Source organism: Solanum tuberosum, unplaced genomic scaffold, assembly GCF_000226075.1.
Source record: "Solanum tuberosum cultivar DM 1-3 516 R44 unplaced genomic scaffold, SolTub_3.0 scf00412, whole genome shotgun sequence".
Classification (NCBI taxonomy): Eukaryota; Viridiplantae; Streptophyta; class Magnoliopsida; order Solanales; family Solanaceae; genus Solanum; species Solanum tuberosum.
Window position 1 is genome coordinate 84,743 of NW_006239336.1, and position 19,782 is coordinate 104,524.

Genomic DNA, 19,782 nt, shown 5'->3' on the forward strand with positions numbered 1-19,782 from the left:
CCCACACACACACACACAGAATTTGCCTCCATGACCACTATACATGACTATATTCTTGAGTTTGCCACTCCTTGTCTGAGACATGATGGTGCAACTGACACATCAGTTCTCAGTTATTGGAATTGAAAGAGATGCATCGGGATACACCTCCTTCCTCCACCTTTTTTATTAAGAGAGGTCACATTAAGATACACCTTTTTGGTTCGTCATTCCAAAAGGTTCACTATAGTGATGTGAAAGGAAAAATAGCATATCTGATATTACTCCGTGTAAAAGTGGGACATGTGAGTGCACAGACTCTTTGCTACATATATAAAGCTACTTCATATTACTTGGTGTTTGAATGGCTCATATATCGTTAATTAGGATCATATTGCTCTAGTGCTTCCAGAAGAGGCAAAATTTACCATCCTAAATGCCTAAATGATAAAAGAACTGGGAGGATGGTAGTCATTCTTTGACAAATTGAACTCTGCAGTGGGCATATTTACTTTCTTTCTCCTTCTAGCTCTACTTCTGTATTCTTCTATTTTTGGCTTGGTTTTTGCATAGATAAGGGAACTAGCATTGTACAATTTGATTGGATCGACTGATATTGCTTTAGTTTTCTGGTTAAAATATCTCATCTGCAAGTGAACATTTTGTCAAATGCTTAGATATTCTATTTTGAGTTCATCATAGGCTGGTTACGTTAAATAATTTTTGTTTTCCCCCTTTTCTTTCTTTGAGACACTCCTTATTTCTCCATCCACTAGGGGATTCTTCACAACTAGCCATCTAACAAGGAGTGACATGCTTTTCAAACCTTCATAATGAGCTTCAATCTGTGCCCCACCACCACCACCGCGCGCGCGCACACACACACACAAAGAAAATGAAACAGAAAAAACAGAAGCTTCGAAACTTTGCAAGATGGTACCTCTAAGTTCTAACTATTTTGCAAGAAAAGAGGAAGTACCTCAAAATTTGTAGTCATTGGAAACCATTGATAAGAGTTGAACTATTATTTAATTTGTCTCTGTGGCCACAATAAATGACTATACTATTTCTTGAGTTCACCACTCCTTGTCCGAGACATGATGGTGCAACCGACACATCAATTTTTAATTCTTGGAATTAAAAGAGATGCATTGGGATACACCTCCCTCCCCCACCTCTTTAATAAAGAGAGGTTGCATCAGGATACACCTTTTTGGTTCGTCATTCCAAAAGGGTCACTTTAGTGATGCTAAAGGGAAAATGGCAAATCTGATATTACTCCATGTAAAAGTGAAACATGTGAGTACACAGACTCTTTGCTATATATCTTAAGCTACTTCATATTAGTTGGTGTTTGAATGGCTCATGTATCATTAATTAAGAGCCTATCACTTTACTGCTTCCAAAAGAGGCAAAATTTATCATTTTTAAATTTTATTTTACAAAGAAAGGTCGCATTAGGATACACCTTTTTGGTTCGTCATACCAAAAGGGTCACTTAAGTGATGCAAAAGGAAAAGTAGCAAATCTGATAGTACTCCGTATAAAAGTGGAACATGTGAGTACCCAGACTTTTTGCTACATATTTCAAAGAGTATGCAGACTACTTCATATTATTTGGTGTTTGAATGGATCATGTATTGTTAATTAGGATCATATCACTTAGTGCTTTCAGAAGAGGCAAAATTTACCATCCAAATTGCCTAATGATAAAAGAACCGGAAGGATGGTAATCATTATTTGCAAGTTGGAACTCTGCAGTGGGCATGTTTACTTTCTTTCTCCTTCTAGCCCTACTTCTGTATTCTTTCTATTTTTTGCTTGATTTTCACATGGATAGGAGAACTACCATTGTACAATTGATTAGATAGGCCGATATTTCTTTTGTTTTCTGGTTAAAGTGTCTCATCTGCAAGTGACCATTTTGTCAAATGCATAGATATTCTAGTTTGAGTTTAGCATAGTCTGATTACTTTAATTGATTTTTGTTTTCCCTCTTTTTTTTTTCTGCATTAACACTGTTTTCACCTTGGATTGAATTTACATGGCCACTTGATATTTTCGTGCTCACATGAAATGCTAGAGCCCATTAAAAAAACCTTCCCTGAATGTATGATAAAGAATGCAAAGGGAAGAACGCAACTTGTTATTCTAGCTAGAGATTTGTTGCCTTAAGAGATAGACTGGCTAGTGAGTTTTGATGTAGTTTTTTTTTTTCCTCTGATGTGAGATAGCTAGTATGTCAACTAGCTGTAGATATGTAATGTTGATGCTTTGGTGATTAATACAAAATGTAAGTTACCAAAAAAAACAAAAAAAAAAAACCTTCCCTTCCTTGATTATTAAATGATCCAAGTTTCTTTATGCTATGTGATCTTGCAGTGGTCCAAGGGCAGTTTCTGTCGTCAATGCATCATCAGAAAGGCTTGGAGGGACAAGTATAGTTGCAACAGCTGTTGTGCCAGATGATGTGCAAAAGATTAAAGACATGTTGCAGAAGTGGAGTGATGTTGACAAAGTGGATCTTATTCTTACCCTTGGTATGTTAGTTATTATGGCCATGGTCCGTTTCTTTTTCAAGCAATAAAATATTTATGAATGACTTGCTGGTTTTCATTCACTAGTATAATTTCAATGGCTGGAATAGCAATAAGTCTATTTATTTTTATTTTCTACTGAAATGGCTTTTTCAGAACACAAAGTTGTCATCTAGAACCTTCATTCTTCTTCTTGTTTCTCTCATACTTTTACTGGATGAGTCAGGTGGGACTGGCTGTACCCCAAGGGATGTTACCCCAGAAGCTACCAAAAGTATGATACAGAAAGAAACACCCGGTCTTCTCTATGTTATGATGCGAGAAAGTTTGAAGGTATTAAAGTTCTCATATCACTGGTATTCCATGGGAATTTATTAGACAATATATGTATTACAGGTGCTAAAATTTGGCAGATATTTTAGACACCCTTGTCTGTATAACCTTCATCTAGTTGATTGCTGAAACTGTGGGGGTGTCGAACAAAGAATGAAAAAATAGAACTAGGTGTATAACCACATGCTCATATTATTATTCACAGTGTTCTATTGAAAAACTGGGGAAAGAAAAGATAAATATATTTCCTAAGCATATTCAAGAATTAAATACCAAAATTTGTATGAGTAATCTTGAAAGTTGATCACACATGGGCTTACCCTTGAGGTCGATGAAATTAGAATTAAGACCATGGAAGATTAGAGTTTAAATCCAACATAGACAAAAAAAGTAATTGATTTTTTCCTTTTCTGCCTAAGCTAGGTGGAGTTATCCAGTGGATTTTTTCATTTTCTGCCTAAACAATTTTCCTCAAGTATCAAAATGAACTAGAGAATTCAAGTTAACCAAGTGATTTTCTGTTTGCCTTTGTGGTGGCCTAACAACAATAGATGTGTATTGTCAAACACTAATGAAGTGACTTCTTTTGATAACATCAGATATTTAATCTTCAGCATGCTTTCTTTATTTTCTTAATCAGTTATCTGGTGGTTGAAACTTTTGCATGTTCACATAAGGCAGCTATGGAATTTGCATGTTTATGTAAGGTGACTATAATATTTTGCCTTTATGGTGGACTCACAATCATGCATCTTGCTTCACATAGGTTACGCCCTCTGCAATGCTCTCACGTGCAGCAGCTGGAATAAGAGGATCAACATTGGTAAGGCCAGAAGTCCAAACTATTGTATTTTTACTATCATGCATCACCAAACCACCCACATGAATCAGCCGAAAGTTTCCCCATATTGTTGATAAGCTCAGCTTAAAATTGTGCTTGACTGACAGAAAGGGAAGGCATTTGTGGTTTTAGAACTTTAGACAACTATTGCAGTAAAACCGAATTACCTTGACTAAACTAAGATTATTAAATTTGTACAAGCATGCACTTTGAGTTGAATAACGTGAGTCACTGAGTTGACATATTAGCTAAGCATTCATTTTCACAAGCACATTGTGCTATAATTACTCAGATTAATATGTAAAACTTAATTTAAGGCTAAGTTTTTTATTTTGTCTTTACTTTAAAGGAAGCTTATGGCATCTTAGAGTTAGAACAGTTCTGCTGCAAGTTTATGTGAAGTTTCTGTGTATATTCTCCCTAAACCTATTTTGAGCAAGTCCAAAATCATTGACCTGAAGAGGTTTCAATTGTTTTTATAGGTCTATTCGCTGTTTCAGTTTTTACTCTACTCATTTGCTTATTTATCATTTGAGTTACTCAAAACTAGGGATGTGTTTCATCAGTTGTGTTATGATAGGATCTTCTATTTAGGGACAAGTTATTGGCTTACTAGCAAAGTTTCTGTCTTTGTAATCTTAGTCTTCCACTTGACTGAACGCCTTTGCTTAGCAAGTCGAATCTTAGTGTTGAGTTTTAGAAGCCTTTGCTTAGCAAGTCGAATCTTAGTATTGAGTTTTAGAAGCCTTTGCTATGCAAGTCGAATCTTAGTGTTGAGTTTTAGAACTATGGTTCATCTTTCATTTTTACTGAACTCATTTGCTTAGCAAGTCGAACTGAGTGTTAAGTTTCAGAACTGTGGTTGTATTGTCATCAATTTATGCATCTTCTCTCCCTAATCCAATAATCTCTATTTTTCTGTGTGTGTTGGTTTTACTGTACATTCATGTTTTAAGTGTACAATGTTTTACCTCCAGCAACAGGTGTCACACTTATGATCACACTTCCATAGCTGAAAGAAATGGGAAAGACAAACATGAATATCTTCAATGTAAAATTACAGCTAGTGGAAATTTTGAAGTGTTGAAGTGTGTGACATCTCCTCTAAGCTGGCAGAGAGATCACACTTTTATTACTTAGTGGGTGTTTGGATTGACTTATTTTAAGTAGCTTTTGGCTTTTAAGCTCTTTTTCATTTTTGGAGGTGTTTGGGAAAGACATAAAAAGTTCCCAACTTTTGGCTTTTAGCTTATAAGCAACTTTTAAAAAGCCAATCCAAACGCCCCCCACCCCCCTTAATTATATTCTCAAACCTCCACCTAGCGTGGACCTATTTTTTTTTTCATGAGCCAAGAACGTGGAAATTCTTTTTGATAATGGGTGGCTCTGAGATTCGATCCCAAGATCTCTTCTTTGCTATAATACCATGTTAAAAAATGGGTTTTGGGCCCAACTCAAACCCTAAATCTAACTCTAGAGACGAGGATTGCCCAATATTATATAAAGTGACCTAATTCCCTAAGTCCACTGATGTGGGACTCAACACCCCCTTACACCCAGAACTATACATTTGGAGCATGGACAATGTAAGACGCCCACAGTGAATTGGTATGAACCCGATTCTGATACCATGTTGAAGTGTAACCATGTCATCTAAACAACTTAAGTTACCTTTATCAAAAAAAAAAAAAACTTAAGTTGTTAAAGAGAGTACAATTTAATTGCTTAATTATGTTCTCAACACGCCTCACATGTAGGCCTGATTTTTTAATTTCTTAGGCCAAACACGTGAAAATTCTTTTTGATAATGGGTGGAGGAGAGATTCAATCCCACGACCTTTGTCTGCTGTGATACCATAGTAAAGAAATGGACCTTGACCCAACTCAACGTCTCAACCCCAAAAGCTAGCTCATGATGGGAGGATTGTCCTAGACCATATACGGAGACGAAGAACCTCTTATCCCATTGATGTGGGATTCCAACGGGAAGCTAGTGATAGATGTAGATAGTAGTTTCCTTTATTTGCTTTTCGTTCTTTTTCTTTTGCAGTTGGGCTTGGCTCTGACTCTATGATAGTTTAAGGTAGTTAAGGATGAGAGGTACTTTGAGTTGATAGTGAATCCCATCTCAAGATGCAAGTTGTTTTTGTATTCAACTTAAATTATTTTCCATTTCAAAATACTTGAGTTCATTTGAAGTGTATGAGAAAGCTCCTTCCTAAGTCTCAACATTTGCTACTGTTTTCCTTTAAGATGGTTCTCCTAGTATCATTAGGATATTTTCTTTTGTCCAATTCATGTTTTACCCGTAATACTAGAGACCGCAAGGTTGACACCTGCAAGGTTAAACTGCTAAATCCTAAATGGTCTGTGAGGTGTGCCTCTATGTGTCGAGAAGAAGCATTAGGCTAATTAGCAACATAAGTGAGTCGACTTGCAGATTTTCTTCCTTTACCAGGAGAGCCAAGTGCGAGCTGCATGATAAGTTCCTTTTATGTAAAGAAAGTGCATCTAGCTCTCCTTTACAAAAAAAAAAGTGCATCTAGCTCTAATTGACACAAGATTTAATTGTATCCCTTCATTGGTTAGGAATCTTTTACTATTCTTGGAGCTTTTCTAACTGCTGGAATTTTACCTTTTACACAATGTTTTCAGATCATCAATATGCCAGGCAATCCAAATGCAGTTGCAGAGTGCATGGAAGCTTTGCTACCCTCACTTAAGCATGCACTGAAGCAGGTAAGGGGTGACAAGAGAGAGAAACATCCTCGTCATATTCCTCATGCACAAGCTGCTCCCACAGATACTTGGGAACGCAGTTACAAGTTGTCTTCGAGTGGTGGTGAAGAACATGGTTGTTCCTGTTCCCACTAACATGTATCTCTTGTTGATATTATACTGTGACATTAACTTGGAACCATGTGCATCTAAAGCACCTTTTCCAATGAGTTATGTTGTATCTTATATACAAGGCCACTTCAAAGGACAGGAAATTTGAATAAATCTCTTTTTTTTTTTTTGGTAACTAACTGTTTTATTAATTACCAGAAGTAAAAGTTACATATCAAGCAGCTAACACAACATGCTTTGTTCTCAGTATTACTCTCATCTTACTACAGCTCTAACAATCAGCCTATTTTTATACTAGATGGAGCTCTAGCAATAGTCACATAGGTTCCTCTGTTTTGCTCTTCTTCACAAAAGTTATGTTATTCCTCTCAATCCACACCCCACATATGCATTCAGCCAAAATGATCTTGAAGATTTGGGTTGTTATAGACTTCCCCTTTCCATGTTGTATGCACCATTGTAAAAATTGACCCCAATTTGTTGGGACTACACTATGTTGATGAGTCCATGTGATTCCATAAATATCTGGCGAATTGACATTGAATGATCAGATTCTTCATTTTTGCATAAGACCTTCTTAGGTAAGTTCCACACCCCATTTGGCTAACCTGTCTGCTGTTGCTAGTTTCGCCACATAGTGAAATAGGCTGTTGGCCTTGAACATTAGACACTTCCATTCAGTTCTTTGCTGCTCCCCTAGCACATAGTCCTTTCTTGCTTCCCTGTCTGCTCGATTTGCTCAGTATGCATGAGATGACGGATATCTTTGATCAATTTCTTGTTTGAATTGCCAATGTTCAAATTGATGTCCCTTTTTCAATATCAATTTTACACATGTAATATAATATGTGCAAGTGAAGTGGCAAGTGACATATCCTTTTGAAAAACTAGTTTCTAAAAAAGTGTCAAAAATTAATTTGGAAGAAATTGAACATGTTTGAGCATCACAATGAGGAGTGGGATGAAGTACTACATATATTTCACATGACATTAACTTTTATTGTTTAAAAATATTTGTAAAGAAATTATGTGCTAGTGACATTTCAATTTGCTTGTTGGTTGGATGAGGCAATCTTGGAGAACATCTTCCAGGCACCATTTTCTAGTGTTCAAATGTAAAAACCATGTTGCATAGAGAACATAGAGTTCAATGAATCAAATAATTTCATACAAAAAGAACATATTGTGAGGATTTTTACATGACTTCATCTAGTAGGTAAAATCATAAAAACCATAGTTTCACACACTCCAAAACGCAAAATCTCACACCAATAGTCAAGCTAGAGAGATCATCACACCAGTAACATGATCTCAACACAACCTCACTACCAAACTAAAAAAACAATCAACTCAAGAAGAGGTAGTAGTATAAGTATTAGTTGGTGAAAGATTTCTTGCTGGTGGGAAGAGGGCAACAGCACTTCTATCTGGACTCGAAAACTTCCTGTAAATTGCCTTGAGCTTATTTTCTGCAGCACCCAGGTGATAGCTAACCAATCCCTTTGCACTTTCCATCAACTGATCTTCTGAGTATCCAGTATGGTGCTGCAGAGTTTGAGTCCATAGAGGACTTTTGTTGAGAGTACAACGAGCAGCGTAAACAGATGATGCTGCCAACATTGATGGACAGCATGTTATTGTGGTCTTATAGTTCATCAGACCAAGTTCAGCAAAGAAGAAAGCCATGTTCTCCATCTACAATATCAACATAATTGAGTTAAATTAGCCAGAGATGAACACACACATATGGACAATTATGTCAAAAGATGATTAGTATATAGTACCTCCTGATCATTTGGTGTTGAAGCTTTAATGTACCTAACCAGAAACACATATGGTGTCGGAACTGTCAGATACCATTCCAGCTTACCAAGAATTGCTTTCTCCATCTGGAGTATCTGATCTCTGGCATATGCATTGTCTGATATATGAATGATATCATTGACCTCTGGTGCCCAAATCTCTTCATACTTGCAAGCAATTAGCATTGAGCTAATGCCAACTAACTGAAGTTCCCTCCTGGGAACTGTCTTCACCGAGAGGAAACGGTCCAGTATGTTCATTGTAAGGTAAAGACTTTCAGGCATTAGCTCAAACTTCCTATGAACTTCTATTAACCAGTCCACAAGAATGGCTCTCATCTTATGATTCAGCTCTGGTTGAAAATCCATATAGTCACTCACTCGACCTTCGTCCTGGAATAGACACAACAGACAACCAAGTAGCATATGAGATTCTAAAAGTGGAACACAAACAGTACAGAACAAGCAAAAGAGAGTCACCATATATACCTCAGTGAGCTTGTAGAAGTTGTAGATGTCCTCAACATACTCCACAGCAGCCAAATGATTATCAACATCCGCAGCATCGATGTCGTCTATCTTTGGTCTATTGGCAAGTCCACAAGCAGCCTGAGAAAGAACACAATTTTCAGAATCTTGATATTACTCAAAACTACACTATTTATCTAAATTCTAAAGAGGGGAAAAACTAAATGTACATAATAACCTTGCTTCTTGCAGTGAGGGTAGAAGTGAGAGTCTTCCCAGATTTCTTTGTTTTTCTTCTGCCACTCAAGGGACTTTGCTTCACTTCCTTATCAGGGCTTATAACAATAACAGTTTCAGGTGCAAGGTTGTCTGATGCTGCCTTCTTAACTTGTACCTTTGTAGGAACAACTTTGTTGACGACTTCTGCAAGTGGTTTCTACAGACAAAAAGAAACAAAACACAAATTATATCATCCACCATTTCAAGATTCATAAATCCATTTCTTTTAATGTGTTAAGGTAAATCTTCACCTTGTTCTTCTCAGCTTGTGCATTAGCTAGCAACTGTGCACAAAAGCTCCTAGTAGCAGGACGAGTAATCTGCGCTGCTTTAGGCTTCCCTTCAACAGCAGGAACAATCACAAGGTTGCCTATGTCTCCGAGTACACGCCTATTTTTCCCAGCAACTTGTCCAATTTTCTGTTTACCACCCATTTCTCCTCCTATACAGATTAGTAGATTTCTCATGAGACATATGATAATGTTCTTGCAACATACAATTAGAGATTCCAATTTTCAATTAGTCAATCATCAAATCAGCATCAATATCAAAAGAAAATCGGCTATGAAATCAACTTTCATCAGTAAAAGAATCCATAATCATCAGTCATCAAACAAAAAGAATCAACAAAATAATCTATCATTGCGATATCAAGTATTTCAAGAATCCCACCATAAACACACAGAAAAAGAACACTTTTTTCGTCTTAACACGAAAAAACCCATCTATCATGCTCATTTCATACAGATTACAAATATTTCAAGAACCCCACCATAAGCACAAAGAAAAAGAACATTTTTTCATCTTAATACCAAAAAAAAGCATCTACCACTATTTCCCTCCGATATCAAAAATTTCAAGAACCCCACTGTAAACACAAAGAAAAAGAACAATTTTTTCTTCTAAATTCGAAAAACCCAGATAACATTACCTGAATTTTCATTCAAATCCCACTATAACCTCACAAGAAAAGAACAATTATTCCGTCAAAATACGTAAAACCCAGATGAAATTCAATTGAAACTCAGTCAAAAAAGGAAGTAAAAAAACAGGGAAAGCTAAAAAACAGGCGAAATTTCAGAATTTCATTCAAACCTCTGGGTAAAGAACAATTATTCCGTCTAAATACATAAAACCCAGATGAAATTCAATTGAAACTCAGTCAAAAAAGGAAGTAAAAAAACAGGGAAAGCTAAAAAACAGGCGAAATTTCAGAATTTCATTCAAACCTCTGGGTAAAGAACAATTATTCCGTCTAAATACATAAAACCCAGATGAAATTCAATTGAAACTCAGTCAAAAAAGGAAGAAAAGTACACAAAGAAGCTAAAAAAAGGGCAAAATTTCATACAAACCTCTGGGTAAATTATGAGGAACAACAGCTTTATTATGATCCATTTCAAATTCTTCTTCCTCTTCTTCTTCTATCTGATTATTACTCTGTCCAAAAACTCCACCAATACTCGTCAAAATCGATGACAGAAAAGAATGGAGACGACTATTCCCCGCCTCTCCTCCTTCTGTACTTTGAGTCGCCACTATTTCTCCCTTTCGTACAATTCTTTTTGTGAATTTTTGAAGTTTTTTTCCACAGATTTGTGAGTTAACAAAGAGAATGTATGAAGAAACTATATGAGATTTATATGGAGGAACAAAAATGGCGAAAGGAGCGTTTATTGACTTTTTAACGGTCATATTTTTGGCTTTTGAATAAGGACCGTTAGATGGAAACTGATCGGACGGTTGAGATTTGTTTTAGTAACAAAAAAGGCTCTTTTTTTTACTAGCCGTTAGAAGGGATAGTATGTGAGAAGACACTGGGATTGTTACCGTTTGGTAAAAAAGGAAAATTAATATCAAAGGGCAAAATAGGTAATTATTTTGATTTTTGAATTTTTTTATAATTTTATCAGAATTTTACACAAATATTATAGCGTTAAGAGCTAATTATATCATATCTTTACTCTTTTCCAAATTAAAAAAATCCCTTAAATTTGGTGGAATCCGGAACATCCCAAAACGTTCTAATACATCGCGTTTCAATTTCAGATACATCGCTCAACGTCTCGATACATCACGTCTGAGTTTTGATACATCGTGTACGTCCCAATACATCGCATAAAGTGATGTAACCGAGAATAGGAGAGAGTACTCAGAGTAGTGATTTTCTTAAATGATAGGAAATTTTAGAGAATATGATAAAAATAAGTTGTATAATTAGGTAATTTTTCCTAATTTTATACCATTTAAGAGTTAGTTCAATATTTAGAGCAAATGATCTTCTATATCAATTATTAGTGATTCTATAACAACATTATATCCGGTGTAATTCCACAAATTGAGGTATCAGGAGAGTAAAGTGTATGCTGATATTACCACTCAGTACTATCTTAAAGAGAGAGATTTTGTTTATGATATAGCCTCAGCTCAAGAAAAAAAAAAAATCTAAAGCAATATAGAAAAAAGAATAACTAAAATGAAGAAACTCATCGCGAAATACTATAGACAACCTGACAAATCATTTTAAGCAATAATCATTACAAATAAACGATAATCAAAATGTCAAAGAAATCATAGACAATAATCGAACTCAAAGGACAAACAATACAAGAGTAATATTATGATTAATAGTTAAAGAATAAGTGAGACGACACAACTATCTAACTAACCTCTTACCCTAATTTGTTACCTCCATAATGATATTATCTAAGACCATGTTCTTAGTAAATTGAAATTGCGTCATGTCTTGTCTAATCGCCTCTCCCCAATACTTTTTCAGCGTATCTCTACCTCTCTTGAAATCATCTATAACCAACCTCTCACACTTTTGCACTAGGACATCCATTGCATCTCCTCTGCACATGCTCAAATCATCTGGGTTTCGTTTCTCACATTATATAATCTATCAAGATCATTCCTACCTTATACTTTTAATAATCCCATGTAATATTTTTTAATGTTTTTTAACATTTTTAAAATATTATTTTTAAGGATAAGACATAGAAACACACCTAAGCTATATAGTGGATTCCATATTTTTTCTTCTTCGTATTATACGTTATTAAGATACAAAGCATATGAAATAATAAAATAAAAAGTAATATGCATGAAAGAATGAGAAACTACATAATTATATTAAATAACACCAAGGACAAGAAGAGAGGGAGTGCCCCAACTTCTCCGCATAAAGTTTGTTAAGTTTAGTTAAATCATTAACATGAATTTCACTTAGAAAAAAAGTGCAAATTATGTGATTAAATTACTATTTCGTATCCTCAAACCAACAATATACAAAGTATAATCCCACAAAGTGAGATTTGATATTCTTGAACCCGTTTTTCAAATTTTAACTAACCATTCGAAGTTGAAATGGAAAAAAATAAAAATCAAAAATCAAAAGAAAAAATATTTGTTGTTTTTTCATTTAATTTTGTGAACAAAAATGTTAAATGATGAAAAATAAATTAAGAAAAAGAATGGAGATGCGGGGGATCGAACCCCGTGCCTCTCGCATGCAAAGCGAGCGCTCTACCATTTGAGCTACATCCCCATGTGATTGTATCTTACATAGATATCATTAATATATATTTTACTATTACAAATCATAAAATGTGAAATGTGAAATGTTCTTTACTCGCTACAAGTATTTTGCTCTACTTCTCATAGCTATCGTTATATTTTTTGACTCATGGAAAGTGAAAAGGTAGAAACGGCTAGTCAGTCACGAACCACTTGACTTCCTTATAATGATTCAAAGTTTAATAAGCTCATTCAATCTTTAATTTGAGCCTTTGCTAATAGTTATGGGCAACAATTCCTTAATTAGGAGTGTGCAAAAATCAAACTGGCCAATAAATCGATCAAACCAACGGACACCCCTAATTAGTATATACAAAACGAACTTCTTTCTTTTTTACAAAATATAAATTTGTGTGTCAATTTTATATTTTAAAAATGAAATCATGATATAGAATTACCAAATCAACTTTTTTCAAGAATTTTGGATTTCATATCATGTCCGAACCCTAATTTCATTAATAAAGTGTGCAACTCACTTATGAGTAGACAAGACATGGTTGATTACTCGAACTCATAACATGTGTCTAAGCCATCAAAAAGAAAGTTGAATCTTTAAATGTTTTTCCCTCTACAATATTATTATTGTTTAGATACAACCAAAAAACTATCAACATCTTGCCACTCTACATAAATAAAGTTGAATACCCAATCTTCTCGAACAATGTGGAAGGGCTGCATCACGCATTGTGATCTTACCACTAGATCAACGCCTTCGTTTTTCTAAAAAAAAAATAAAAAAAAAATATTGCAAATTTGCTTACCAAGTAAAAAGGACACAGTAAGGTAAGAGTCCATTTCATCTTCAGTTTTTCATGTGCATCTAAACATATACAGATAAAACAAAGATCAAACATGCTAAGATCTATCTCCCAACTCCCTAATAAGATGTTTCATAGAGGATACACATTCCTATATCTATCAGGACTACAGTACCTTCTGCAAAAGAACTAAAGAAAGCACTCGATCAGAATGAAGTCGTTCGTCTTTGCTGATATCTTGGTTCAGACGACAACTCGGATAACATGTTCTCCAGCTCCTGTGCAAGGTAAAAGAGTTCAGTGACAGTCACTAAAAAGACAACAAGCTGGTTTGCTGAACTTAAGAACAGAAATAAGAAAAGGTGGTTTTTTGTAACATGTAGATGTAGGGCGCTTTGCTGAGTTTGGACGGATGTCTTAGACCAGTAGGCCAAATAACAAGACATCTAGAAAACCAAGTAGGCAATATACAAGAAAGACTTCATCAATAAAGAGCAAACTATTCATGTCATGCCTACATGGTTTCAGATTTGCACGCCTTGCAACTCTCTTCCGAACAACTTTACAAGAAAAAGGAGAAGTATAGATTCGAAATAACAGGAGGTGTGAAAAATGATTTAGCTATTTGAAATCCTAAAATTCACATTGTCAAGAAATCAGACAAATAGAGTAACCTGTACTGCTTTACCAGATAATTAACAATATGAGAAAGAGCAGAACCTGTACAACAAAGTCTACTAATTTATTTGGTTTAATCATTCGGTATCTGAATCCCACTAGCACTAACAAGACATTTAAAATGGCCAAGGGATCTACCATAGCTGCAAACACACTCCAACTGATGATCCCAATAATACCAATCAGAGATAGATCTTTCACAAATCCCATATATCAGTTATTGAGAAGACATGTATACCATATATCTCGAGCTGATGGTCTATCGGAAATAGCCGCTCTACCTCACAAGGTAGAGTAAGGTCTGCGTCACTATACCCTCCCTGAACCCCATCTGTGGGATCACACTGGATATGTTGTTGTTGAGAAGATATGTGATGGAAATCCTATGTCATGTAGAAAGTAACCGGTACCACGGATCACATGTTTAAAGGTTTTTAAACACACCATATATTTAATATAATTACTTCAAAGGGAATATCAAGCGTGTATTCAAAGGTCTGATTTTTAGAATGGTAATCCTATGGCACAAACACCACATTCACTCTTGATATTGTAGATAAGAGGGTTCAATATCCCTACAGATTTAGGCTCATTGTAACCAATCACTAGCACTATTGGCTCAGGTTTTCTTTCCTAGAGAGTAGAGACTAAGAAAAATAAAATACATCAAAAAAAGGCTAAAGTATACAAGCTTTAATATAATAAGTCCTTATGTTGCCCAGAACCAAGGTGAAGTGATCAACAAACATCATAACACCAAAAGGCCTACTTTTGGATCGTAAAGCAAAAACCAACTCTTGCCATAAGAAAATCTTAAATGTGTTGATCCCAAACGATCAAGCTGTAAGGAGTTAGCAGGAAGAAGATTTCTTCTTGTCAGTCCGTAAACAAACCATCAGAAGAAGGTTTAACCAAACTATCATGAGACCAAATTTTAGCATAAGGGAAATTCTCCTCAAAACTGACAAGTGCACTACGATGCAGTCAGATGCACGGAAAAAGGTCGTAGAACATGAACCAGAAGTGAAACAAAATACTGACAAGAAAAATAAAATGAATGCTAGCTCATAAAATTACTAATACCTATCTAGATTAATTTTTTTTTAATTAACATCTTCCCAACTCTTTCCTGCACCTCCTCTTTCTTCTCCTTTTCTATAACTTAAGGAAGCAAATATCACTTTGCCTAACAGGGGAGGAAGGAAAAAGGGAAGTACCAAAGTAAACTCAACTCTAAACAATAAGAAACAAACAAGAAATCACTGAAGGGAAACTCATTCAATCACTGTGTACTACAAGCATCTAGGACTATCAGTTCACCAAGCATCCCAAAAACACCTGATGAATCATCAAAGGCAGCATTCACTTATAACCATTGCATCAATTGTTCAGAAAGGCAAAATTTGCATTAGCATAATAAAGCAAAACAACCTTTTCTGGGTAAAAGCACTGTAAACTTTCTTTTTGACTGGTAAGAGAATAGTATTCTAAATCCCCACCCCACTAAACTATTCAAAGACACTGGTGATACCAAACAATCCATCACAACCACACAACACACATGACACAAGTAAGTGCACAATAGATGGATGGGAACTTATTTACATTGGAGAAATTCAAAAGCATTATCTATACATTGTAAAATGCAATTGATTATCATATATGTACTAGCCTACCTAATGTTTCCTAACAATTTTTTTTAAAAAATAATCCCTTATCATGCATTTCCAATCCTCTATCTTTAGAGCAATTCGACAAATGGTCTATGAACTAAGCACAAATGTAGAGGATATGCAACTCTGCACTTTCCAAGTTAAGCTAAAAATATTCAAACATAGTCACTACAATTGACTTCTTTTTTTTTGGGGGGGCTGGGCTTACAACCAAGACCTTCCGATATATGTAAACTCCTTGATCTTAGCATTCTCATTTTATCTTTATGACATACTTTTGGAGGTACTAACATGTAGGAGACCAATAAATACCAAGAGTGAAGAAGACTCTTTATTACTTTGAGAAGAGATCCAATGGTGTGTTTTTCTACCTTTCTTTGATATGAAGCAAGATTACCTGAATGTAAAAACTTTTGACCCCTGTTTTCAAGACTTATGGAGGCGAGATAGATAGGATATCCCTCAGAAGGAGAATGAAGATTATTATCATTCTCCCCACTTTTTAGTTCACTAACATGTCCTTACTATTTTTGACAGCTCACTAAAAAAAGGGCCTTCTCGACATTCATACAAATTTCCCAAAAAAGAATTCATTGGATTGTCAAAAAGAACCATATCTGCTTGATTGATTGCCCGAAAATTGTGCAGAGAATGGCGTTTTGGGTGAAGCAAAGTTGAGGGAAATAAATTCTTTATCAAAAAAAAGTTGAGGGAAATAAATTTGGGGAGGATGCTAATGTACTACCTTCATGTAGTAGTTTAGCAAGACCCAAATAATATATATATACACACAGAGACACACACTAAACAATTGACAATGGCAAATATCATCAGCATCGATATCAGTCTAGGTCAAGATAAATGGAAGATACTTCTGGAACTAGTTTTTGGTATTTGGTATGTTATATATATTTAACTTATTTCTATCTTAAGCTCCTTGTCTAGTCAAATACTTTCATATAACACAAAACAACCATGAATAAACCTTATTGTTCAAGAGTTTTTGGTTTGTTGGTCCGTTTATTATTTGCTCTATTTCTATCTTAAGTATTTTCTGTGTTCTTCTTGAGCCACAGTAATATACACACATCAGACATGCATTAAAGGCAAATAGTAGACAATGGTGTTAGGTCCCCCTCCCCCTCTTTCACAGAGATACCCTATGCAAGTATCTTTAGTAGGTGTTGTATTCTTATACCATTTGCTTCAAACTTAACTGGAAAGGCAATATAATCCTTTTTCAAATATTTGCGGCAAGTTAAAGGAACAATTTGTTAACACCATAAAGATAGCAGACAGTAATGCACCAAAGTTGAAGATAATGTATCCATAAAGCAAAAAGAATTAGGGTTCATAAAGCAAAACCCATAATGTATAATTAATTGAACTTGTATCTATTCAAGAAACTGAGTTAATATGTTATCTTGAACCCATTAAGCGCAAGGGTTCAAAACCTAAAATCTTGAATTTGTCTGTAAAATCAAATCAATTAAATCTCTGTAAAACACGTAATTACTTTGAATGAAAATGAAAAAAACCCCATGAATTGTACCTTTATCCTTTTCTTCACCATCTTATTAAGGCCGTGTCTACCGTTGTAGAACTTGAATAAATAAACCTAAAATCTTGAATGTTGGGTGTAAAAACAAATAAATTAATTTTGAAAACCATTATTACCTGTTCTCCGTATGGTTGTGAAGGTCGACAACATTAGACATGGCCTCTAAAGATGGTGAAGAAAAGGAACGAGGCAGTATACTAACTAATTTCACAGAGGATCTTGAAATTAACACATACCAATGTTTATATAGGGTTCATCCACTATGCCGCCGCCTTAAGAAAAGAGAGCGAAAAACAATGGTATTTTGAAATATGCCGCCAACATCTCTAAGGCCACATAAACAATGGTTTGTTAAAAAAGATATCTCAAGTTTAACAATATGAATAAGGGATAAGTATCCAACTTTGTCGGATTTGCTGTTGCGATACTAAATTTTTATGAGGATCTATTAGCTTTCTAAACTATTTAATACTGTATTTTAAACATATATATTTGTCCATGTGAACATAAAAAATAATGCAAAATTATAAATAGTAACGTGTCCACGTGGACACATATATACCTTTAAAATACATTATTAAATAGTTCAGGGGTAAAAAAATACGGTATTAAATAGTCTAGAGTGATAATAGGTCCTTATGAAAGTTTAGTATCGCAACAGCAAATCCGACCAAAGTTGGTATTTTTCAAACTCTTATCCCTATAAATAAACACAGGTCCCAATCATCATTATTTGAAATTTACAATGTTTGTTTGTGGTATTTTTAATTTTTTAAAAGTTAATGATATTTGTTTTCTTTTTTGTAATAATAATATAATATTCACGATCTAACATTATTAATATTCAAAATAAAAGATAATTTATAAATAAAAAGATAAACAAATAAAGTCATAACTCATGAGGACGAAAAAAAAGATCCTAGTGAGATTTATGTAAATTAATGTCATGCTTAAGTGAAGGATGTGCCTCAGCAAGTTCTTGGATTCCTGATTTGGAAAGTATTATTTGGGCATGAGATTTGTTGCAACAACGAACTCGATGGAGAGTATGAGGTGGAGAAAACATTAAGATTTGGAGTGATCCTTAGATTCTTAATTCGATCGTTTGAAACTCGTATAAGAACATACATAAATAAATCCACAGTTGATGATAAGCGACCTTATAGATCAATACCATCATATATGGAATATTCAAGATCATCATCATCATTTTTGCCATAATGATATCAACTCTATTTTGTTTATCCTAATATCTAGTACTGAAAATTCTGATAAAGTTATCTAGAACTATACAAATTCAGAAAAGTACGAGATTACAAGGTAAGATTTGGTTATCATCTAGTGAAAAGTCTAGCTAATAATATTTACCCTAGAATTGAAAGACTTCAAGTCAGTGGTTAGTCTTTTTCAAAATCTTTTTCGACTTTTTTATGATCACTTAAATAAAAAATAGTTTTAATACATATCTTAATATTTAAATATGTATTCAAATCCAATGTTCTAATTTTAACGAATAAATAGTCGAATGCCTTCATTTTGTTGTGGAATTCTTTTATTCCAAATAATTCTAATCTATCCTACGTTAAATACCATGAGTATTTAACAGAGAGAGAAAATAATATTTCCTTGACTACAATTTCTTTATATTTTCCTAAGCATTCTAATTATAATAAGTTCTGATTTATCACAAAATTTGTGTAGTTCTTGACTATGTATATCTTGTTAAAGAAATAAGAGTTTGCACAAATAAAAAACTTAGAACACTTTTCATTGGCCGTTCAAAAATCGAACTGATCGATAAATTAAATTGAAAAAGTGTTATTGATTTATTATTATTGAATTATTGAGTTAAAAGTTTTTAATGGTTTTATAGAAGAAAATTCAGTTTTGACTTTTTAATATTGGGTTATTGTTTATAAATCATTAACCCATTAAGACTGTAATAATTTACTACTTTACTCATACATAAGTATTAAATATTAATCTCAATACATTATTAGTTATTGTCTTTGTCCTTTTGCCTTCAATTCACACTTCACATTGACTTTGAGTTTACAACTTCATATTATACAAAAAAGCAAGAACCATATTCCTCTTAATTTCTCTTTCTGTTACACTTGTATAGTTCTTTTCATGTCAGTTATTATTGTTTCTATTTTATGAGTATTTGTAAAATTACATTATTGTCTTTCTGTGTCAAATTTATTAGAGAAGTCATATATTTATTTTATAAGCATTTTCTTATTGGTTAAACTGAGAATCTAATCGTTAATGAGTAAAATCGATAAATCGAAAACCGATAAAAAATATCTTATTAATTTGATTATTAATTTAACGTATTTAAAAACCAAAAACCGAACCGATAATACATAAAACCAAATTGAACCAGCCGATGCACACCCCTACCCTTGATTAGTGAAATTGACATCTTCCGGCTGCATTAG

At 34.2% G+C, this 19,782-nt stretch overlaps 2 protein-coding genes, 1 long non-coding RNA gene and 1 other non-coding gene across 4 annotated transcripts in view; 1 reads left to right on the top strand and 3 right to left on the bottom strand.

Moving 5' to 3' along the window:
• LOC102599886 (molybdopterin biosynthesis protein CNX1) overlaps positions 1-6,754 on the top strand; it is an 18,419-nt gene extending 11,665 nt beyond the window's left edge. The window contains exons 10-13 of the mRNA XM_006362668.2: positions 2,362-2,519; positions 2,743-2,849; positions 3,616-3,672; positions 6,346-6,754. Of these exons, the coding sequence (XP_006362730.1) occupies positions 2,362-2,519; positions 2,743-2,849; positions 3,616-3,672; positions 6,346-6,564 (541 nt within the window). The 3' untranslated portion in view covers positions 6,565-6,754. The remainder of the gene's footprint in view (positions 1-2,361; positions 2,520-2,742; positions 2,850-3,615; positions 3,673-6,345) is intronic.
• A 932-nt stretch (positions 6,755-7,686) lies between these two features.
• Positions 7,687-10,709, bottom strand: LOC102600441 (G2/mitotic-specific cyclin S13-7-like). Its single transcript, XM_006362669.2, has 6 exons — positions 10,445-10,709; positions 9,341-9,531; positions 9,049-9,246; positions 8,832-8,951; positions 8,325-8,735; positions 7,687-8,235 (listed from the first exon to the last, which is right to left on the bottom strand). The coding sequence occupies exons 1-6, from the start codon at positions 10,485-10,487 to the stop codon at positions 7,891-7,893; spliced, it is 1,308 nt and encodes a 435-aa protein (XP_006362731.1). The 5' UTR covers positions 10,488-10,709; the 3' UTR covers positions 7,687-7,890.
• Positions 10,710-12,566: 1,857 nt separating this feature from the next.
• TRNAA-UGC (transfer RNA alanine (anticodon UGC)) lies at positions 12,567-12,639 on the bottom strand. The gene has a single exon. It is a non-coding gene; the product is annotated as a tRNA-Ala (tRNA).
• Positions 12,640-13,432: 793 nt separating this feature from the next.
• Positions 13,433-17,642, bottom strand: LOC107057961 (uncharacterized). The gene is made up of 2 exons (XR_001471683.1): positions 17,455-17,642; positions 13,433-13,704 (listed from the first exon to the last, which is right to left on the bottom strand). It is a non-coding gene; the product is annotated as an uncharacterized lncRNA (long non-coding RNA).
• Positions 17,643-19,782: the final 2,140 nt, after the last annotated feature.